The following is a 25447-nucleotide window of genomic DNA, read 5'->3' as shown; positions in this document are numbered from 1 at the left end:
GCATTGCAGCAATTTCCAACTGTTGATAATCATCATCATGCTGCATGCATTATCCATCTTTCTGCTGTTCCACATTGTTCCTTGTTATTCGTTTGCATGCCTTGAGTGCTGTTTGGCACAGAAAACTCCATAGCAATAATTTAACACACTGTCCAAAGTCCCCTGCACGGAAAGGGAGCCTCGGTGCTCACGGTACACGGTTGAGAGGCTCATGACGAGATGTGTGCTTTGAGAGCAAAGAATTCCTCTTCTCCGTGGGAGTCCTGAATATCAGAGAAATAATCATAAATCAGATATAAACTATCATAAACTAAGAGAGATAGATTAATAGACAGATGGAAGCACAATCAACAGGTGGGTAGATAGACAGGTAAATCGATGGAATGGGTGGATAGATTGATCGACGGATGGGTAAACTGATGGATAAAAATACTAGAAATGTCGCTATGGCGACTGATGCCTCCGCCATAATGCATGATTCTCCCGATAGGCGTATAGTACAATGTCTTCACAATGTGTGATCCATGACAGTTTCACATAACTGGCAAAATATTGAAATGACAGGTTTGTCAGAAATGTCTTGAACTGGGTTTGCTTTAATTTTCTAAGAGTGCAGGTACACATATTTGGGGAATTGAGAATTTTTACTTGAATTCTGACAAACCTTTTTATAAGTTTATGCATTGAGTAATTTCCAAGGTATGAAGAAAGAGTGTAATGACGGTACAAAATGGATTTTTTTTTTTTTTTTTGGGGGGGGGGAGGGGGGCATTGAAACCTGGCCTTTGACCCTTAACCTTTGACCTTTGACCTTCCGGCTGGAAATTTCCAAGAGAATCTCCATTAGGTAATGCACGTAATAAGTTTTGAAACTAATAATGCAAGCATTGTATGTACTAGTATATGAGGGAAATAGGGAGAGGGAGAGGGAAATTTTGAGGAGTTGACCTTGACCTTTGACCCCTGACTATTGACCCATGACCCCTAAATTCCCTAGATAATCCCTGCCAGTCAGTACATGCGTATGTACAAAGTTCCACGAAGATACATTGAACCATTTGTGACAAAAGTGATATTGAAACATTTTCACCTAACCTTTGACCTTTTGACCTTTTACCTTATGACATGAAACTCTCTCTAGAGACTCTTTACGCAGTAGTACATGTCCACACCAAGTTTCAAGAAAATACCTATGGGCAGTGCATAGATATGGGGGAAATTGCAACATTTGTAGCATTTGACCTTGACCATTTGTAGCATTTGACCTTGACCTTTTGACCTTTGACCTCTTGCAAATGTCACTAAAATCATATCAACTAATTCTCCCATCATACATCATCCTTGGACCAAGTTTGGTGAAAGCTGCTTCATCCAGTTTTGAGTTATCACGTAAACAGATAAATTTTAGGATTTGACCTTGATCTTTGACCTTTGACCTCTGCCCGATTTCACTGAAAAACTAATCAAGTAATTGTCCCATCATACATCATCCTCCAACAAAGTTTGGTGAAATTTACTCCATCCAGTCTTGAGTTATCGCGTAAACGGATACAATTTCATGATTTGACCTTGACCTTTGACATTTGACCTTCAGCCGATTTCACCCAAAATCTAATCAAATAATTGCCCCATCATACTTCGTACTTGGACCAAGTTTGGTAAAATTCCAGTACATATTACTCAAGTTATCGCGTAAACGAAAGCGGACAGACGGACGTACGTACGGACGTACGGACGGACGGACAACCCGAAAACATAATGCCTCCGGCACCACTTCGTGGCGGAGGCATAATAAGGATAAAGGAAGAGACAGATGAAATGAAAATCTGCAAGAATGCATTTACATCTACAGATTACCTTATTCAATTCAGTTTGAAGAACTTTATTTCCTATCATTATTAGTAAACTAAAAAGAAATGACATCTTTCACTTTGCATGGAAGAAAGGAATCAGAATGAAGACTGAGGCTGAAGACAAAGCTTAGGACATAACAAGGCTTAGCTGAGGGGCAAAGAAAGATACTCACTATGTCCATACAAATGTATGTGCCATACAAGGTGATTTGGTAGCGACATTCAAACTGTCAAATCCTTTTAATCACTTCTCTTTACTGTATTTAACTCAAAACTTTGACAGATCTGACTTTACGTCGTTGCCTCGATTGAAAGAGATAATTCCTCTTTCGAGGAAGTTCATCCCCATGAGACTGCAAGAAGCAGACAAGACAAGGCAAGGGGGATTTGCACACCTTACTGTACCAAACAAATTCAGTCAAATAGCTCTTCTGAGAATGAAGATATAGGGCTTATATCCACTAAACACAACACTGCACTTGACTTGTGTGGCAATGCTGCTAACCTTGGATTACAATCATGGTATCAAAAGATTTAATTGATTGCAGCTCTTTAGTAGAATGGGGCTGTGACGTGACAGGATAGGGCTGAGAGGAATATTTGTGGATAGGTGACGTACCTTCAGCGGTGTCTTCCAGTTAATCTGATCAATACTGGGAGAGGGCCCATCACTACCAAATGAAGTCCTGCAATGAGTAAAGAAGAAGCCACCTTAACCCAATTGTCTAATAGTACTGATGACAACAATAAAAACAATGATGATGATGATGATGATGATGAAAATGACGATGATAATAACAATAATGATAATGATAATAATAATAAAAATAATAATAATAATAACAACAACATCAATATTACTGACACTACTTCTACTACTGAGGATAATGAATTACTAACCAAACTATGTCAAATACAAATAATAATGGTATTAATCTGTTTTTAAAATAATAATGTCATTAAAAAAAAGTCACATACTTTTTTTTTCTTCCTTTTCTTAAACCTAAAAACCTAAAAAGCATCTTTTTGACGGATTGTTGCACTATAAAAGTGTACACTATAATTGTTATCATCATTCTTCTTCTTTCAGTAGGCAATGTTCCTACAAGTACACTGTAGATCACAGATTTGGTGTATCACAAAATCAACAACAGCCATGAGATTTTGTCAGACATCACACTAGTCTCAGAGTCACTCCTCATAAATGTGACATTCTTAGAGAGGGACAAAAGTACTCCATCACATCTCGGGAGGAACATCCCTAAGGCTATCATCCCTCACCCTCCACTCACGAAACTATTCTTTAGTACACAGTAAATACCAAGTGCTAGATACAGCCATGTGACAATGACATCTTATGAATAGTCACAGGGTAATCCATGTTTGCTTTGTACCTATAAAAGACCTATACTTGAAAGAGTTAAATTGACTTGCAAGGGTTTAATTTTCGCAAATTTTGCGAATCACCGATAGACTGCAAATTCAACAACACACAAAAAATGTCACAATGCACTAGGTTAATAGTGCCCTTACGATAGCCTCAAGTGTCCATTTGCAAAAAACAACATCTCACAACTAGATATATCGCTATGGCGACTGATATGCCTCCGTCATAATGCATGGTTCTCCTAATAGGTCTATAGTACAATGTCTTGACAATGTGTGATGACAGTTTCACACAATTGGCAAAATATCAAAATGACAGGTTTAACACAAATGTGCTGAATGTTCACTTTCCTAGAACTAGGTTCAATTGGATGAATGATTAAAATGTCAGAGTGCAGGTATTTGGGGAACTGATGATTTTTACTTGACTTTTGACCCTTTTATAAGTTTATGCATTGAGTAATCGTCAAGGTATTGAGAAAAAGTATAATTTCAGTATCAAATGGGAAAATAGCATTATCTAAACCTGGCCTTTGACCTTTGACCTCACAGTTCCAAAGAAAATCACTGTTAGGTTGAACATGCATAAATATGTAAGTTTCATGATGATACCTTGAGTTACTTTCGAGATATGGAGGAAAAAGTGCAATTTAGCACTTTCACTTGACCTTTGACCTTTTGACCTTTGACCTTTTGGCAAGAAACTTCCCCAGAAATATATATTGGGTAATACATGCCATACATCAAGTTAAAAAAAAAAAAAACCCTTCAGGCATATTGCATTTTAAGGAAAGTAGTGATATTTTGAGGAGTTGACCTTGACCTTTGACCCCTGACCTTTGACCAATGACCCCCAACTTCCCTAGATAATCACTGCCCATCGGTACAAGCATATATACTAAGTTCCATGAAGATCCCTTGAACCATTTGCGAGATATGGAGAAAAACATGAAATTTCAATTTTTTTTTTCAAAAAATAACCTGTGACCTTTGACCTTTGACCCTGTGACCCTAAAATCCACACAAAGTATTATCCCCCAAGGATATACCCTCATACCAAGTTTGATGTAAAACCACCACACGGTTCTTGAGATATCGACAAAAACAAAACGGGACGGACGGACGTACGGACGGACGTACGGACGGACGGACGGACGGACGGACGACCCGAAAACATAATGCCTCTGGCCACTTCGTTGCGGAGGCATAAAAATGGCTGTGATCTCCTCATTCTTGAAAATATCTGTACGCAAGAGTAAGAGCTTATACAGTATATTTTCGGTAGAAGATCATAGCCTCCAACTCCAACCCCCCTCCCCCTCCCAAATGCAGGATTGCTGGTGCTGATCAGTTTACAACCTCACTGACAACCTTACCGCTTTGAGGCTGGGGTGCTTGTTGCGGAGATCTCCAGGTCATCTGGCTTTGGTAGGGAAACATGGATGGCTCTCCCCTTTGAGGATGCCCAGGAGGACTGTGTTGCCATGGAAACTGGGGCTGGCGGTTCCCTCGGGATCGGCGACACTGGTGGCGATGCTCCGAGCAGCACTCCTTCAAAAAGATCAACGGAGGGACAGATTCAAAACTGTGTGGTGAGTGCTAATGGAAAGGATGCTTCTTGCACTGAATGACTTTACTGTTCATCACGAATCGAGTCCTATCAACCCTACACTCCTTGTCAGGACACAAATATCGTGAATACAAAGTCATCTACAATCCACTCTGGTGGTAAGGAGGTACAAACCCATTGGAAAATTTGTCAGAGCACATGCCATAGTCTTTTTTCTACACGCAGTGCAAGCAGAATACTTCCTATCCTCATATAGCACTGGAGTAGCAGTTAAAACTTTGCTGCAGTATGAAGAGGGATCCGTTTTAATCTATTTGTGTCCTCTACCATGCTGTAATTGATATGTCTACACAAAATATGAATAACATGTACTTGTCAGGTGTATACTATACAAGACCCAGTCTCTTAAATTCATCAAGTTGAAATGCAATATGCCAAGTGCATGACATAAACAAAACAATCCATTAAAGTATCACCAATCGCTTGTGTTAAAAGAATTACCTGCATGTGTATATGAAGTCCCATTTGTTTGGTTGAGAGGAGGAGCCCCCGCACCACTGGCAGATGGTCGCTGTCGAATGTCCATGCTTTTGTTTGTGGTGTGGACATTCTTCAGCTGCTGCAACCTTGCCTGGGCCTCGGCGCGCTGGCGGGAGAGAGCTGCGATTTTCTCGTTCATGTCCACGGATAGCTCAGCCGCAATTTCGCTGTTGGCCTCCACGGTTCCGTCAGCCGATTCTGAGTCCAGCCCTCGCAGACTATCCTGGTCTCCTGCTCGAGGAGGATGTGAGTGATCCTGCCCGTTTGGACCAGGTCGATGCCTAACGAGGGGGTCTTGACGGGCCTCGCCAGCAGGAGGCAGCTCTGGCTTCAGGATGTTCTTGATGACCACTGCCTCTCTGTGCTGACTGGGGAGAGAAAGGTAACGGGTGGATGAGCTGTCTAGAGACAAGACAGAGGGCGCTGTTTGCCTATTATCTTGCAGATGGTCGCTTGCCGGCAGCTTAGTCTGTGTAGGTCTAGCCTGATTGTTGAGGGAGTAGAAGGGTGGGGCACCAGTTTGGTTTAAAGAGGCATTGGGACGTAGCGACTGTCCACTCTGAATTCCTGCGGGCCTCATTATAGGGACTGCAGCTGATCTTGAAGCTGGCCCCGAAGCTGGGCCTGAGGCTGCCATTGCAGAAGCAGTATTTGACCCTCTGCTTCCAGCTGCGCCTGTGTTGGGAGCATGCTCTCTGTAGGCCATGGTTTGCTGGTACCCCTGTGGTCTGATGAAGTCTCTTCTGTCCTTCTGCCTTGGAGGTGAGAGAAGCATGGCTGGCTGGATAGGGTGCAGGCGGTTTATTTCGCTGCCGACTGTGGCATCCGCACCAGTTGCCGGTCTCGATGTCCCCGCAAAAGTTTCTGCACCACCTCCTGAATATGAGTTTGTGGATGAAGTCCTTGCAGCAGGTAACGACTGCACAGCTTGGGGTTTCTCATCCACACCAGAAAGTCCTGATGACCTGTACCGAGTCTGAAAGGGGTCGGTTGGTTTCAGTTGCTCGGACTTTGCGATGTCATTCATCAAACCGCCTTGAACAAATGGGATATTTGTCTGCACCTTCCTGATGTTTACACCAACATGAATGTGTTCCTTCTCTTGCGACGACCGCTGCTCCAGTCCAGCAGAGGCAGCAACTGGTTCACTGGACTGAAAGTTTGCTGGATTCATGAGCCTATCTATGGTGTGCTGGCTCAGATGGGTATGACTCTCCCCTGTAAATAGTGGGGCACTTGATGTGTGTGGTGCACCACTGATGCTGGGTGTCACCAGTGACGAAGATTGAGATAGAGGAGCCGGGACGGATGAGATGGAAGAAAACACGGGTTGTGACTCCTCGGTTTCTCCGACACCCTTCCGTTGATCTGAGAGGCTGTCAGGCGCTCCTGGCGAGGGTACAGCTGAACTTGCCACGGAAGTTACAGCTTGCTGCTTTGACTGGTCGTTTTCAGGCAGTTCTGTGTCACACAACAAAAGGCAAGAATATGCTGCATTTCAGTCTTTTTCAAAGTTTTTCTCTATATTGGGGGAAACCTTGTCATAAAACTCAGTGTGAGGACAATGTACATACTGAATCCTTACTTTCCCTCATGTTAACTATGCTTTCATTCATGGTAGGCAGCGATGAACTATTCAGTTTACATACACAAAAATATCTTAGTCCAAAGCCCATTAAATTTTCAACATATTGAGCCATTTCCTAATCTAATCCCAAACCTAATTTTTTTTCCTTTACTACATAACTTCATAGGATTTTTGTTGACCAGCCATGAAAAAAAAAGGAGAGAGAGAAAAAAGAAGATAGAAAATGTCCTCCTTATGCCCTACAGCTACCAGCTTCATCTTATCCTGCAATAACAATTTAGCTCTCTCCCTCTCCATAACCATTCATGGAAGCGACTCTGCTTGATGAAAAGGAACAAGAAATTTGCATTCCTTGTTGATTAGCAATGACTCACCACCAGGTTCCTTAGCAGAGGGCTGAGCAGTTGAGATGCCTTCAGCAAAATCTGAGTTCACCATGAGGTGCTGGAGAAAAAAACGAAATAGACAAAACTGTGAGTCAATCTTTACAGGCAGATCTGTTAGTCTACTTTATAAGCCAATTAGCAGAGCTGCCCAGAAACTGACAGTCTACGATTAAATGATTTCCTTTTCCTGCTGCTGCATTGTGACGGTCAAGTGTGGAACTATGAAGAAAAATATCATACCTGAGTAGGTAGACTGGAAATACATACATGGGCTTAAAGGAATCATGCAATGCAAATGCATAGTGTTTTTAAAGTGATTACAGTTACATTACTGATACCCTCAATTTCACTTATGTGATATCTACACGTGTGCCATACATGTATATTCAAAAATAATTTTGTACTACATTTCTTCAGATTACTCAGACATGCCCCTCCAAAAAAACAAAATCAAACCAAGATTCTGTCAATGACATCATCTGTAAATCACTGCTATAAAAGTACTAATATGTTTAACAAAATACATGTACCTTCCCCCAGACAAAGCATAACTTGTATGTTTCCCTTCAATGTGTTTTGCCAATCAGATTAGCAAAATGCATGTGCATTGCATAGTTCCATTAAAGGGATCGTACAGTTCTGGTTGAGACCTAATTTCAGGTTTCTAACATTTTTTATGTGAGATAATGAGAAATCTTATATGAAATATGAAAGAGCATGGAATTTTATGAGGAATTCAACGTTTATTTGATAAAAATTGGTTTTGAAATGGCTGAGATATCCAAAAAAGAACGATTCTAGTAAAGTGTGGGACCCACACTTTGTAACGATCGCTATGTTTTACTTTGTTTTTGGATGTTTCAGTTATTCCAAAACCAATTTTCATCAAATAAACTTTGAATTCCTCTTAAAATGGTAGGCTCTGTACAATATCATAAGTGTTTTCTTGGTATCTTGCAAAATTTTAAAAGCCTAATTCTCATCTCGACCAAAACTGTACTATCCCTTTAAAGTATCATAACATAGTCCCATTAGTGCTTTGTATCCAGTAGAAAAGGTGCTATAAAAACAAAAACTATTATTAGCATTAGTAAAGTGCCATGTCACATATCAGTTCACACTGCTTGAAAGTCAATAATAGAAGAAGCAGAAAGGGGGAACAAGGAGAAGTAAGCCCACCTCCACAATCTGTAGTCTCCTCTCAAGCTGGTTTATCTGAAGTCTGGCCTCTGACTGAATCTTCATACTAAGCTCCTGTGACTGGATCATGTCCTGCATGAATGGATCTCAAGAGTTAGTTCATCACTATCATAAATGGAAGACACGATGACACAACATTTGCTCCTGCGACAATTGCTCCAGTCTTATTTTCTCCAGGGACTTAGGGTTAGGATTATAATGGGTTTTTATATATTATCATGAATGGAAAGGCCACTAAGGTTGTAATAAATGAGTTGCACTTTCATCACAATACAATTCTCAATATAGATTTATATAATACTATACAGTACTTGATTTATCAACTTACCACTGTCATTGCATCAATTAGTTCTCTGTTTTGCAATATCTCTCCTTCCAGTTGTTGGTTTTTGGCCTCCTGCTGTTGTAGTCTTGACTCAGTCTATCAAATATAGATAAAAACACAAACACAACTGAAACAATATTTACAAGGGAATGAGTGGGCATACATCTATAGCCTCTGTAAGATCAGACAGCATTGCGGCTGGAGTTTTTAATGATGTTCAGTCATTGCAGGAAATATCTGGAGCAGGCTACATGCTTTGGAACAAAACCTTGGAACAAAGTCGGTCTTTCCTGCATGACAGGCATAACAATGTTAAATTGTCATGATTGTGAGCAACTTTAATGCATCATGGCATTAATTTCTTACAATAAATTGTCACATCAGCATGACTAATCACACTGATTACATGGCTAACATAAATTTGATAAAAGTTTGTTCGAGCATTCACTGAAGGAATATCTGAACTTCATAGAGCCCTTGGACCTGGGCGCCGTTTCCTAAAACGTGTTATAAGCTACTGAAAACCTTGCATCTGATTGGCTGAGAGCAAAATTTGTCACAGAAATGTGTCAGTTGTTACTGATAGCAAGTTTTTTGAAACGGGACCCTGAAATGACCTTGCCACAAATTTTTGCACGTGGTGTCCCAACTTTACTCGCTGTCAATTGAGACAAAAATGAGAAACAAAACATTAAATGTCTCATGTTGAGTTTCCTAATCAATTTCAAATATTAATCTTATTGCCAGTACAATTATGCTGTATTTCAATATACTCATTAATGATTTAACTACCTTTTTGCTCTTGATCTGTTTGAAAATCATGTCTGTGAAGTGTAACTACAGCTGTGTGTGTTACATTCTTTACTTGTGACACTCTTCATTCTTCCTCTTTTCTATAATTTGCAGTGTTTAAAAGCAAACAGGATAACAACATCCCCTAAGCTCCCACCTCGGCTATCGAGAAACACCCACAACTGCCTTAGTAATATTTGAAATGCAAATACTGCAATGCTGAGCCATTTGGAACCTATTTCTCATTTGTTTGTTTGTTTTGTTTTTTTTGTATATACGGTGGTGGTTGGAAATAGAGATAGAGATGCAATTTCCTCATTACTAGCCTGTCTGTGACATGAATAGCAGAACAAACACACAAACCATCATCAACAACAATAACATCAAGAAACCGAGCTTGTGAAAGTGTGCATGGATTGCGCTACTTACGTCACTGAGGTATGTGAGGACCTTTGTGAGTGTCTGGACAAGGAAGGAAGTGTAGCCGGACAGCTGGGAGAACCTGCTGGTGTCGAGGGGTGCAGTGGTCTCCCCGCCCCCTCCCTCTCCCCTCTTCCTCTCCAACTCACTGCATGCCCTCATCAGCTCATTTAAACACTGTACATGGTAAGAAGGTGTACATTGTACTTCAATTATAATTGTGATCTGTCATTATGTAACCCATGTACAGTCACCATTATTGGTAGGCCTACATGAAGATAAGGAGCATTGCCACCGGCAAAAAAAAAAAAAAAAAGGTGTTAGCAAACACACGCATGACTGGTATCATTTTTGCGAATATGTTCAGTAATATATTATTCAATTCAATTCAATTTCAATTTTCAATTCAATTTCCGATCAACCAAACACACAATGTTAATGAGTTTCTGTTCTTTATGTACCTGTGATATCTGTTTTCTCCATGTGTGTTTTTTTTAATTCTTTTGTCTTTATCATAATCTCGCCTTGTTTTGTTGACGTTTTCATTGTTTTTAAACTCACTTTTTGTACAATTTGCTCATATTCACATGTATTTTTTCATATATTTATATATTGAATCGGAAATGGAGATTGAATTGAATTGAATTGTAGTGTAAAACCTAAAATTTTGTAAGGATAAAACTTTTGCAAATTTTGCAGAGCCACAATTTGGAAAAGTAAAATGCACACGGAAGTTTTTGTCTACACAATTCAGTACATAAGTGTATACTCATAATTATTTTTATGGTCTGCAATTGCGAAAGTTTCAAGCCATGAAAAAGGCTGTCGGCTCCAATTCCCAAAGTTTCATGCCATGAATGTTTCTAGTATCACAGGAAACTTGAAAACAAGTTATTTAGTTAAAAAAAGTAATTTTTAGTTAGTTCACTATTTAAAGTTGGATTATCATAACTGCAATCTGTCAGAAATTCAAAGTCTTTGAATGTTTTAAAACATGAAATTTTTAATCTTTTAATAGGACGTGTTACCATGAAATTTTAATTTTTTCACTGTATTCAACATGGAATCGGCATTTTGGGTTTAGAATGACTAAAGAAAAAAAATTTACTCTAAATCATGCCAAGAAATAAGTGCCCACAACCAAGGAACATGAGAGATAACACTTACAGCAGTGAGGTCTTCTGATCTTGTTTTGTGACCAACATCTTGTGACCTTTGACCTGTACTCTTGACCCTTGACCTCATTCTATTCTTGACCTTGGCTGTGTCATTGATAGCCCTCGTGTCTTGCGAGAGATCTGCTTTGTCAGATGGCGTCATATTCGGATCTGCAGTGCAACATAATAATTTCAAAACACTCATGCATAAGGTGAGTTACTATGCCTTTAGGGTCTAATGCACATAAAAAAAAAAAAAAAAAAAATCCTGCCAATATGTGTGGTACAGAAAGCAATAAAACAACATTCCACATAGTAGTATTCAAGGGTATATCATGGAGAAAAAGACAAGGTTCTAAGCATTCAATAACATTCTCCCTACACACATCACATAGTTATCTTTTATTTTTCTTTATCTCACCAACATGAAAACTGCAACACTGTACAGAATTAGGTGAGACTATGATTGAGCAGGGGTCAGTGGACAAAACTCTAATTGTCTTCAGAGGATTAAGGAAAATCAACAGAAAGAAGATAACGGTAGTAAAATTAACATTAAAAAAATACTGTAAATGCCTATGGAGAAAATAAAAGAAGTAACTGCTTACAATGTAAAAGACTAAAATGCTCAAATTACAAGCTATGTTACAGTGTACTTCCTGTTACTTCTCACTATGAATGTGTACTGCTGGACTTCATGTCATAGTCATGTCCTACTCCCTACGCAGAGTGCATTTGTACAATTGCACGTCAGGATTCTACCATAATTTTCTTTGTTTGAAGGCCGCTGCTGTGAAGGTCCGCCTGCTAGCCTGGACTGGTCATCTGAATGAAACTTTAATATGAGAACAGGAAAGAAAACAAAATGAGAGTATAGTGCAATTCAACACTATGGTCACATTGGCTTTGATACAAAATAGGTCGGTTCAAATTAATTCAGTTTTTCTTTTGACTTCCTATACATGATTAGTTATACTGCTTTGAGTTTGCGATCTAACTTTTGAGGAAGTTCCACACTCAGAAGACAATTTGTTGTGGCAAAAAGAGCACGGGTCATCAAACTTTCTTCACAACTCCATTAACTGTGTTTGGCCTTATCACAAAATTTTGAATATAAAAGTCTACTGTAACCCCTGTACCTTAATGTTAGTTTCAATTTTAATGGTCATACTACTTGCAGTTTTGTTTATAAGCTTTCTTTTTCTCTGCAAATATGAATTTTGTCAGAAATACTAAGAGTGCATCACACTTACATGTTGTAGACATTTCAGATATGCACTACATGTATCTCTTCCCCCCCCCCCCCAGGTCATTATCATCATAACAAGTTCTAAACCCAAATCAATACATTAAACTGTAAAAGTTCTCCAAATGGAAACTGAGGACACCCTTGGAAAAACAAAGACACAATATGGCATAACACACAACAGTACAGATAACGCCTTCTTTGATACAATACAAATTATGGCAAAATTTGAACAAAAGTGAAACTTCAAAGGCAATTGAAGTTTGAAGGGGATGTGAGGTGGTAATTTAAGTTCAGACTGACCTGATCTGATGCCTTACTAATGTAGCTCTGAAAGCGATCGATGTCCAGTTTGCTGTCAAACACTGGCTTCTCTTCATCTCCACTGTGCTCCACATCAATCTCATCGCCAGAGGCTGTACAGTTTGCATATTCCAAGTCAGACAGGAAGAATTCTTGAACACGAGAACACTGCAAAAGCTGTACACTCTTAAAATATTGCCACATTTAATTAATACCCAAAAGGAATTTTATACAAATGCATTGTGCCTCATAATTGTCTATTACAGCTTGAGAAAATTCCACTAACAAAATCTAGCAAGAAATTCAGTAATGGAAATGGTTGTAGATACACAGATGGCACTGTAAATTTCTGCCACACCTATACAGGGGATGCTGCTTTGGTTTATTGCCACTTGGTCTACTATCAGATGGTCTACTTCTCAGTTTTTCTCACACCACTACAGCTAAACTCATTTGGTCTTCTATCACTTTCGTTTAATGCCCCTTTGGTCCTATTCTCACTTGGTCTAATGGCCAGTTTGGCTACTTACTGTTTTGTCCAATTTCCAGATGGTCTAATTGCAGTTTTGCCTCCTTGGACTTTTTCCCATTTTGTCTAATAAAGTGTGGGTATTAGACAAAGTGGGCATAGCCCATCTGGAAGTAGACTAACTGGTAATGAGGCTAAGTGGCAATTTGACTAAATGGTCATTAGACGAACTGGTTGTAGACGAAACAGGATTAGACCATGTGGGTTGAGACTAAATGGCTATTAGACGAAGTGAGAGTAGACCAAGTGATAGATCACCGCCGGTTTGGTGTGAAATTATCCATCTGAAAGTCACTAATGATCAGGGGTGCACCATACATTGAACCTCATGTACACAAAGGATCACAATCCACCTCTCTGCATGAGCAGAACATAATTTCAGTATAGTGCAATCTAGTGCACTATATCAGGGAGGTGCTAGAGAAAGAGAGACAACTACTGCTCTCCTTTGAAGTCATGCGCGGCGCCGCCAAGAAGTTATGCGTTCCACTACAGGTGTTATCCATGTGCTTTGACAAAAGAGAGCATCAATAATCGGGACTAGCGTTCTCACATCTAGAAATACTTGCCCCTACTGCAATTTGCTCTCTCTTTCAATGTGATGGCAACAATGAATTTGTGTACTTTGAATTGGAGCAGCGAATCAAAATGCAGTGTAAAACTGACAATTTTAACAGCAAATAGTTTAAAAGCACGCTGGAACACGCTTTAGCAGAGTACTTCATTTGAAAGATCAAAGTATACCAGATTAAAAGATAGAAAACTAACATGCAGAAATGTGCGCATTATAGAAAAATATTACGTTTTTAAGAGGGCCTAATTTTCATTTCATTTCGATTTGCGCATTACGAAGAAACTAGAAATACATGTTTATATTATTGAATTCTTTCCTAAACTATTCTTAATCAATTTGAGTATTTCATTTAAAATTTAATGGTAAAATAAAGCTTTTCATTCAACGAAAAAAGAAATGCTTTCTTCGTCTCCGAACTTCGTCTTGCAACTAGAGCGGTGACGAGCATGACTTCAAAGCATAGTGGAATGCTAGACATCCCATTGTAACGCCTTGGCCCCAAACATGTGTTCGCATGAATTAAGAAGAGTTGCCACTCCATCTTTGTAACACCTCCCTGACTATATCTACAAATGTACAACAACTTCAAAATCTATTCATGAACCATCTAAGGTACAGCCTTGAATAGAGAATGAAATCTTTTATGAACTGAGAATATCGATCCTTGAAAATGAAATAACTGCATGAATGAGTTAGTGAAATGATGAATTATTGAAATTTTATGTTTAGAATAATGAGATGAATGGAAGGGTGACCAGCAATATTATATGGTGGAGGCGTAAACAGAGGAATTAGGTAATAAATCAACATTTAGCAGATTCTTCACTGATATAACAATGTAATGCCATGATAAATGAATGGATAAATAACACAGAATTAAAGAAAAAACAACCAAAACCTGCCATACACACGACAGATGAAGATACAGATGATTCATTTTCTGCTGGAGGTTTACCTTCTTCCTCATCCTCCATGTCATTCAGAGCATGGGGATCCATGATGGAGTCACTCAGGACATCCAGGTGACTGGTATGAGGCTCAGCCTCACGGATGGGGCCTGCCCTCCTGAAGAAGAACAGATGAACAAACACACATAAACACACATAAACACACACACACACACACACACACAAACAAACAAACAAATAAACAAACAAACACCAAGAAAGAGAAATAAAAAAAAGAAGATTGAGCATATCATTACCACATGTGGATGAAACGTCGAGAAAATACAGCTACGCATACAGAATCCTCATACCAATCTAATAAACAATGCAATGTAAAACAATAGTTCTAAGTATATATGCCTTTCCTTGGTTGCCAAATTTGGAAAGAAATCTACAATGTAAGTTCTATGCATGACCTCGTACAGGATCTCCTGATGTACAAAATTTATTTTAAGTGGCAGGAAATATCAGAAAGTATTAAACAGAAGTCATTCCACTGCCACTAATAACCAACCTTCCCATTCTGAATTAATACTTTCCATGCAAACAGACAGGCATAAATGAAGCTAGCTTATTAATAACACATTGTAATAACCATAAGTGCACTCGAACAACAAGATCTTGTCAATTTATTATTATTATTTGTTTTTTTTGCAGGGTACACGCATAGTACTCATACACAAATTGCAGTGACATATGGCACTACCTTCTTTCGCCATCCGCCCCCGGTGCCCGAGTGACGTTGGGCATCCCGCGCAACCTCTTCGGGTCGTCGTAGAACAGGTCCTTGACGACGGACATGACGCGGTCAGAGTGCGCCAGGGCATCGTTGAGCTGCTTCTCGTCGTAGAGAATCTCCCGCAGCAGACCCACCTGGCTTCCCTCGCTCTGCGACCTCTCTTTCCTGGCTGTTTGGAAAGGTCAAAGGTGACTGAATGTCAAGTCACACTGTGCTCTACCACATTCAGTAGATCATGTATTTTGTTTCATGTAACATCTTTCTCTTGAAATTGTGCAACACTTCTTTCCTATTCACACAATGTTGTTCATGATCACAAATTTAACCATTCGTGAAATTGTATTACCAAAGTCCAATTCACAAAATATATGGGGTTTACAGTATGCAACAGTTCCCAACATTTTAAGAATGTGCATTATTTGTAACAATATCTGTACCTCTAATCCAAAGGAAAAGACAGCTTGTGGTTTTAGTCATGCGGTGAGAAAGGAAGATCTTGAAAAACCTGACAATGACAGGAAAATTTAGAGAGTTCAAGAACAATGAAGAAATAAAAATGGAAAATAATGATTTATGTTACCTTTAATCAGTGCTTGCCTCCTGAGCTGTTCCCGAACAGCTTCAATATTGCTTGACTGGTGTACCTTATGACGCCGTTCCTTTGAGGTTGGAAGAAAGTTAAACAAAGATGAGACGAGACAAGGCATCATAAGACAAGATTTAAAAAAACAAACAAACCCAAAACGACAGATTGAAGAAAAAGAGCGTTTACTCACCAACTCTTCTCTGTTCAATCTATGCACTGTCAGATCACTGGTGGTGTCCTGTGCACATAATGTACAAATTGTAAAGAACAAAGGGTACACTGCTCATTTGTTTCAGTACTGAAATTCAGGATTTGACAAATTTCTAAAAGTATGAAATGGGCTAGAAGTATCCTTACTAAATACTTATAGAACAACTTCAAGAGTCTTGAACATTGGTTTGTTTGTTTGTTTTTGGTTTTTTTAAGTGGAGTAAAAATAATATACAATTACATAGCAAAAAACATCAACACAGCTTTGGCTATGTACACGTTAGATACATATAGAACTCTTAATTCTCCTAAAGCTACATCCTTCTTTTATAATGAAAAAACAGCCATTTTAACAGTGCTCAAAGAGGGACAAGACAAGGGGAGGAGTGATCTAGCAAACAAAAGTGTATAGATGAAACATCGATCTGTGGTGTGTGTCAGATTTGACAGCTTAAAAAGTGTATTCATGTGGTACACATACCAGTATTTTAACGATCAAAACCCTACACTTTACAGTAGTTCCTTTCTTTTCTATGTTCGTACAATCACCAACAAATGAAACTGCATTCTTTAAATCCACATACACTTGTGCACATCTGTAGTTAGAAAGCAATCTACAATGGTACAGTCAAACCTGTCTATAGCGGCCACCCAAGGGAGACGGAAAATGTGGCCATTATAGACATCCAACCTTGTGTGCATTGCTTATATTATGTGCAGGTATCATCGCTGCATCCTTACATGTACATGTATGTGTGTACGTATGCACACGTGTGTTTCATGCATTTAACCATGCCGGTGTATATGAAATTGTTGCACAGTAGTACGTGTACTGTCGTGAAGAAAGCATTATTATGACTGGATGAAGGATGAATGGTGATCACTGAACGTTGCCCGCACGGCTACAAAGGAGAAAAACACGCTGAATTATCGGCTCGACTAGGGCTCCATTGGGTTTTTGGCCGCTATAGACAGGTTAAAATCTACCGCGGGAAACAAAATTTGTGGCTGCTGGCAGCGTTAGACAGGTGGCCGCTATACACAGTGTCTTTAACAGGGCTTTTCTCTCGGGGGGATTTTTCAGTGGCCGCTATAGACAGGTGGCTGCTATAGACAGGTGGCCGCTAAGGCAGGTTTGACTGTACTTGTATATGGTGCAGGTCATACTTCTCCGAAATAGACTGTAATACAAACACTGTGTTGGACAATCAATTGAAGTGAGAGGAGTTATAAAAGAAGTTTCTTCCTTCCACATTTAAAAGAACAGTTTCACTGTATGGAACCCACTGCAAAATTTACAGGAACTCTGTATCATGCTGCAAGGACCAACAACATTAATTAAGTACATGAAATGTATAAATGTATGATAAACCCGGGAGGGGGGGGGGGGGGAGGTTGATCAAGTACTTACATCCCATTTTGGCAGCCTCCTCTGTTTTTTTCTGGACTTTCCTGACAGCGACTGAGAGCGTCGAGGTACCCGCACAAAGGACATTGTGGCAGAGGCCAAGTTCGCAGAGTTTAATGTCGAGTGTATAGCTGTAGATAAGTTTTACATGCAACACCAAACAAAGCAAAAGAATGATAACTTTTACCCATTAAAAACAGAAAGAAAAATCACAATATTACACACTGTGTATTGATTTTGAACCTTGAAAATGTATTTACTTTATTTCCATAAACATATTAAAAGAAATAAAAGCTTTGTCAGTACACATCCAGAATGACAAAATTTGCTGAACTCATGCATTGCCATTGAAATGGTGTAGAACAGATCTTAACTGCGACCAGCAGCCCCATACGCATAGTGTAATGGGGCTGCAGACTGTAGCATTCAGGATCATGACAGGGTACCATCGCGGATAAATATCAACTTAAAATCGAAAAATTTCTTCAATTTGAAGACTTACCAGTGAAGTTGAAGTATTGACAACAGGCTTCGGGCAACATTTGGTTCTGCCAATAGTCCCTTTCTGTTCGAATTGATGACTTAATGTGACTCAGTCGAGAGGAACCTGGGAGAGCTACACTGAATTGACGGCCAGCGCATGCGCACAGACATCTTATCCGGTCAATGGATTTGAAATTTGTGCGCATGTGATGTGTGCGCATGCGCTGGCTAATCAATACAGGTATTCTAATCAATACAGGTATGTGACCCGTTACAACAAAAGGATCGAGGGAGGTTGATTTTCTGAAAATGGCATGACATTATTCCCTTCTGCCAAGTCTTTCGCTTTCATTTCATATATAACACTTAACTCGTTGCAGAGATATGCATGATTTTATGAGACCATGTTGAATGGTCTAGGAAATCAGAGTTTCGAGAACACCGCCTCCAAAGTTTTCTTTCCGACACGACAATCAGGGTGCTCCGATCCCACAAGGGTTAGCTGGCTGCAGCTGTAATTTAAATTATAGTCTAGAAGTTCTAACTCATCGCAGCGCTGGTCCAGTCTGTAATGAAATTTTGACATGGTTCCATGATGGTTCAAAATCACTAACCACAAAGCAGAGCAGAGGCCCTACTAACCGCAGCAGCGACCCTAGCCCCGGAGACCGCACCGCCAGGCGCGGTCCTGGCGGCTTCCCCCCAGTTTCGCTAATGTGAGAGCTCCCCTATTCTGTGTGCTTGTGCGAGTGATTGTGAATTCTGTGAACATCGGTGAGCTGCTTATAAGACATCATTTTGTGCATCACAAGCAATGAAATGCCTCAAACAGTCGCCGATGATAGTCATTTAGGTTTCATCGACCCATGTAAGTATTCCTAGTAGTTTCTGTTGAAAATTTAAGGAAATATAGCGCCGCAAAGGCACCCGTTTGTTCAACATGAAGATCTGAAATGGGAGCACGGCGCAGCCGCCACACTGCGTGTGGCGGCTGTCGCAGTTACAGCGACCCCATACGGACAAATACAGTATGTACGTATGTTACAGCGCCCCGCGACGGGGTTAAGGCCCTACCAATTCACAACATAATCATTGCTGATCATGTTGTGACTGTTGATAACCAAATAGCACAGAAATTCAGATCTCTTAGTCTTAAAACCGGTAGGCTACTGGGTACTTAACTATACACAGCCCAGTTGCTGTACGTAGGTACGTCGCGACAGGTATTCGCACAGCGTACTCACAGCGTCTGGTCGGGCTACTAAACTGGTAGACAGAAAGATCCGTCTGTTCGGAGGACTCTTTTTATATTTTGCCATTAACGCTGTCCTCCGTAGACAGACGGAAGGTTGCAGTACCCATTGCTGTGTGGATGTTCTTAACTACTGTCTCTATGGAAAATTGGGTGAGGTACCTCACCCTTCTCGATTGCGTCTAATTCACGGCCCTAGGTCGGCAAATTTAAGCTTGTATAGTGAAATTAGCTTTTTAAGAATACATTAAACTCACCAGATTAATGAATAATCCAAAATTTTAGTAGAATTTTCAACGTAAAACACAGCCTGTCGCGTCGTCACGTTCAAACTGCAGAAACATACACTATGAATCTATAGTATTAGCCAATCACATGCGAGGTAGTTTCTAAGTGTTTGTTTTACTAAAACACGTACCTCGCATGTGATTGGCTTACAGATTCAAAATGGCGACTTACAGCTTGCGAACGGCGATGTTGCGATATCGATAAAATGTCTGCGTTATAACCGAGTTTATGTGAGTATTTCGATTGCACAATTTAGAAATTTATCCCAAATATTGCTGCATAATGTGTCATGTCATGTCAAACTTGTTTGAATGTAAAAAAGCTGTCTGAAATTTGGTTAATCGTAACGTTTGATCTGTGCGAGACTGCTCCACACAGGAGCCGCAATCATTGACTTCGGTCTGTATACGGAGGGGATCCGTGAAGCCAGACGCAGTCTCCACGGAACATTCCCCGACGGACAGATACAGACCGATCTTTCGGTCAACTAAACTGGGTAGAATCTACTGTGAACTAAAGTCTAAGTGGACTACGGACAATATTAGAGCCAAATAGACTGAGCACTGCGAAATGAATTTCTTTTGGGTTAGCCGTTCTGAAAGAGGTAAAAGTAGAAAAAAAGAGCTAATAAATTAGCTACCGCGGTACTTAATTAATGGCTAACTATTGCACAGCCCTGTCGGTCGCTGAGCTGCGTGCTGCGCTGTCTGGCAACAGGGGCGTCTGGTAGGGTTACTGAATGACATATATTCTAACGAGTGGGACTACATATAGTACAGTTTGTTCATGACATTTACGTTCCAGCCTCACCAATAACAGGATCTCTAAACTTCATCCGACCAGTTATGCATGCAAAATTGAAACGAAAACAGATATTCAGACAAAGAGTAGATGAACTCACATTAACCACTACTGTGCAATCACAGCAGTAGCATGAGGCGGTCTTTGGGGGAATAATCTTGCACGACGATCCAGTTTGAATTTAGTGACAAGCTTTGCCTGAACTTTGCGCGCTAGCGCCCTCTCCCGATAATTACACCCACAACAACGTTGCTGCGCATTTCGGGGTATCTTTGGCAAGAACGCCTCGTCACGCGACCAGTCCTGTGCCAAAGAGATTATAATCTCTTTGTCCTGTGCCAACCGACTGGGTGACGACGACGCACACTACTACTGCATACATACTTCCTTAGGCCTACACAAGTCCGGATACAAGTGCAGAATACTCAGTGCTAGCAGTCTTTTCCTACACCTCCAGCCTACAGCAGTGCTGCTGCTGAAGCATTACAATCGTACACTTTCTACATGCATTTTAAATAGATGCTACCTGTTACTTCTTTGAGGTATTTTGTACTGTCTATTGCTTAAAATACTGCAGGTTTCATGGAAAATATGAAGAGTTTGTTTGCAAAAACCGATAAGTCCATATTTGCCAAATGGAGATATTTGCGATTAAAGTTCAAGAAAAATAAAGAGAATAATATTTTTTTTTGCTTCTTTTGACCATAACTTCAAAAATGTACCTTTATATGTAGTGACCAATATATAATTTAAAAGGTATTATTTTGTACTTTATGACAGAAACCGTACTTCAAAATCTTCAAAAATGGACTTACCGGTTTTTGCGAACAAACACTTCATATCGTTTTTCCAAATTTGTATTTCTACACACATGCACACACCTATTGTAGAAAAGGTAAATATACTGTTTTTCCAACAAAAAGATTAGCCTTTTCAGTGGCGGATCCAGAGGGGGTGCAGGAGGCGCACGCCCCCTTTATTTTTCGTTAAAAGCAAAAGAAATAAAAAGAACAAAATGAAATGAAACCCGGAAGTGGCACCAGAAATATTAGTTGCGCCCCCCTTTACAGAATTCCTGGATCCGCCCCTGCTTTTTAAGCCCCCAGAATACTGCAGTATACAAAGTTGGCGTCCATGGTGTATTGCAAGGAAGAGCATATTGCTTTTAGACTGAAATCCAGATAGTTTAATGATTGTTGATGCTATCTATACTAGTCAACCTTTTCATGTGTCATCATGTAAGCCAGTGTCAGGACGTCTTGAGAACTGCAAGATATGCATTATATCATTATTGATAATAATGAAAGTACATAATAAAAACTGACACTCTGGCGATAATGTTAACTCAATTGAGAATAATTCGGGTCGAGAAGAGATGAAAACTCACCGGCACCAAAATTATCAACAAAAACCAGCAACAGCAAAAACAGCAATATCCCAGACGTGAATCAATCGTAGTACCTACATAAGAGTTATTTGTGTTTGAATGATTATCAAGAATTTTCTTTAGTCTGAATTTCAAGAGATTTTCTACGAAACAAAAGTCTATGTCATGTGAGATGATCTTGATGTGTTTCATTACCTTAGACTTGCATCTGCAACAAAGTTCGTAATACATGTTATTTTTCTTACTGTGACCCGAATGGAATTCATGGGGGCCTAAAACACTTTTAACCCATTGGCATAATGATAATGATTCAAGGTCATCCTTTTTGGAAACCATGCATCATTACTCCATTTCAAAGACAGTAAAATTCACGAACTATGCACTAGTTGTAGACCTTTCTTCTTTTATTGTTTTAACTTGGAAGAGAATTAGATTACAGGATATAAGGTATCAATCTAATTTCATTTCAGTTCAGTTGATTTCATACTTTTCATATAAGATTACATTGAAAATGATAGCACAAATTCTTGTACTTTGTCAAAAGTAAACAAACAAAAGAATATACATAATGTATCCACAATAATTTTGATGATAACTGGTCGACATCGGGGGTTGTACAAAATGAAATATGATGGGGCCTACATAAAAGCAAGCGTGTTTGGCTTAAGTCCAGATTATTTGTGTTTGTGAATAAAAAGAAAGTCGAGAGCGGATAAGTGAATCAAACAGGAATTAGAAGTTTAATGGGGAGTTTATTGAACTGCTCTGTACTTTGGTGGACCCTTCGGAGACAATAATAGTTGGCAGACCACAAGACTATCTTGCATAGATTCTAATCTTTCCCGATATGAATTTTCGCAGTATAAAAAGATTCGTCACGCATCGGAACAATGTTCTGTCTGACCGTTGGTACTGACCCAACGATTCCCAGGTCAGTGGTCAGCGAAGCTTCAAAGCACTACATAATGATTTTCTCTTTGTTGTTGTTGCAGTAGGTCAAGTTTTTTTAGTCCTCAAACGTGTCAAAATATCAAATGGAAATTGCTTGCTATTGTGTCTATTCATCTCAAGGTTAAAAAAATCTATTTGTGTGTGTGTGTGTGTGTGTGTGAGTGCTTTTTTTTTCATGCAATGCCCGATTAGAAAAGGTAAGGACGATGGAACTCATCACGTACCTTGAACAATACACGCGCTCACACACGCACGCACGCACACGCACACACACACACACACACGCACGCACACACGCATACATACACACACATCCATACTCACATACAGGTTATATGAATTTAAAGAAATTCAAACACAAAAGTCATTGGGAGTCTCGATAGCTTTGATCGTGAAATATTTCGTGAAGTGCACGTTATGTGTCCCTATTATTATTTGTACTGGGCAGAGAGAAATAAAAAGAGCGCAATGATAATTAATTTAGTTGTAAACACAGAGTATGCCTACCTTTTGGTGTATGGCGATTTGAAATAAATCTGCGTTTTAAAACATCTCTCAGTAACTTCATTGATTATTTTTCTTATTTTGACTTTTGCACACGTTACACCGAGTTCCTGCATGTTGAACGACAGTTTCGGTTATACTTCAGCCTGTCGGTTAAAAAGATTATGAAGTGGTGTCTTGCTAGTTTGCAAGTGTCATGAGTTGACTGCTCTAATTCTTATGTATGTCTTGAAACGAAAAAAAAAATAAGGAAAGTACTGACTGATGCATTAGCACGATATATCAAGAAATCTATTGGTAGCATTTCCTAAGCTTTCCATCGGGTATCCACGAGTTACACTTTACCTGTATTCATGCCAAGAAAGGTTATTTGTATAACAGTACCTGTTTCGGTGCATGGTTTGTCCGTTTGCTTTATCTGGTATCATTGCTGGAGGAAATAGGATGTCGTCACTAGATTAGTAAAATAAAAATCGGCAAAAGTACAACCTTGGGCCATGTTTTCAATCATATAAACTGCAATTAAAGAAAAGAAGAGTCAGTGCGATTACACACTGGGTTAAAATCCTTGTATTGTCTATCTTTTTGCAGTGTGTAGCCGGTCTATAATACTCAGAGGGTTATACAGTGTTTAGACGAAGACACAGTTCTCTGCGTCATATAAGTGCAGTTTAGTGGTTGCTATGCTCATGGAACTGAAGACGGGCCGGTACTCATTATAAGAGTACAAGGGATAGTTCAAGCTGACAGCACCAAGCGCGTGGCTACCGTGAACAAAATGATAGCAACATCGACACATGTTATTTCTCATTTATTTCCTTTATTCTCCAAGCTTATGTTTACGGATAGAGAGCCCTTTTAGTTACAGGAGTTTGATCCAAATTATAGGCAGATTATACATGAAGCTTCTTCTACACTCAATAATAATACTAAATAAGCTATGTTTCACGAGACTAGTAACAGTTCATAATTATTCATTGAAATGCCATTTTTAGGCAATTGTCAAAATTCTCCGTCCTTCCGCCATAGTGTCGTGACTGGGGAACAGAAAGCCGCCTTCAATTCATTTCGTATAGGTATCTTAATGTCTGTGGACCTCGCTCAGGCCGCCTCTATAACACAATACTCAATCTTCACGAAATCACTTACAAACGGGCGATTGAGGTATGTAGAAACGCATAAATTATTGTTATAAAACCATCTTGAATCTATCAGATAACATTTTTGCTTGATGCTTGGGGTCTAGCTTTGAGTCAACATCGACATCCTCCAACACTGAATTAAACTAATAAACTTATTTCAAGAGATACATACCCATCAAGGCTTGTTTTACCGGCAACAACTGCCTGTTCCTTCCCTTTAATTCTTCGGGAAAACTGTTTGAATCTATAGTACGAAGGTCTTTTGTTTATTTGTTTTTAAAGTAAGAGCATCCTCCTCAAACACGCACACACAATGTTGTAGTCGAGTTAGTTGCACGTAAAAATCGCTATTTTAGTTCACCAACAAACAAAGAAAGAAACAAAGAAAGAAACATATCTGCAGAGTTGGCAGATTATTTCTAGCTGTCAGATCCGCCCCGTGACTCAAATGATGAGATAATCGCGATGAAATAAGTGTTTTTGCCCTAAGCTAAGGGCTTTTACACAGTTGGTTATTGAATGCGAATGTGAAACACTACTCCCAACACCTCAACCGTCGCTCCAACAACATTGCAGCCATACTGATCTGCGCAAGCTCTAAATGATCACATGATGGCCACACGTGACACGTCATCGTAGAAAATAATTACATGAGTCGAGATAATTACAGCACTGCTGATCACTGAACTGAAGAACGCGAGGGTATTTTAACGATGGCCTCCAACTTTTCTACATTCTTTTTATTCATTGTGCAAATGAATACGTTGGTTGCTTTTCACCACGGGCAAGTGGAACACGTCTGACGTGACAAACATGGCTTGTGAAAAAGTGTAATATTTGCAATACGTAAAACTACTAAAAGAAAGGGAAAACCAATGTG

At 39.6% G+C, this 25447-nt stretch overlaps 1 protein-coding gene across 1 annotated transcript; it reads right to left on the bottom strand.

The window, feature by feature from the left end:
* Positions 1 to 209: 209 nt before the first annotated feature.
* Positions 210 to 17846, bottom strand: LOC139723679 (uncharacterized). Its single transcript, XM_071634904.1, has 16 exons — positions 17763 to 17846; positions 16332 to 16379; positions 16136 to 16214; positions 15523 to 15724; positions 14825 to 14934; positions 12767 to 12879; positions 11980 to 12052; positions 11228 to 11388; positions 10070 to 10237; positions 8852 to 8944; positions 8503 to 8595; positions 7312 to 7381; positions 5311 to 6810; positions 4616 to 4790; positions 2473 to 2539; positions 210 to 263 (listed from the first exon to the last, which is right to left on the bottom strand). The coding sequence occupies exons 1-16, from the start codon at positions 17844 to 17846 to the stop codon at positions 210 to 212; spliced, it is 3090 nt and encodes a 1029-aa protein (XP_071491005.1).
* Positions 17847 to 25447: the final 7601 nt, after the last annotated feature.

The sequence above is a fragment of the Diadema antillarum genome, unplaced genomic scaffold, assembly GCF_040938485.1.
Source record: "Diadema antillarum isolate AM-2024a unplaced genomic scaffold, OU_Dant_1.0 scf00000197, whole genome shotgun sequence".
Lineage (NCBI taxonomy): Eukaryota > Metazoa > Echinodermata > Echinoidea > Diadematoida > Diadematidae > Diadema > Diadema antillarum.
This window is presented reverse-complemented; position numbering and strand designations above follow the sequence as displayed.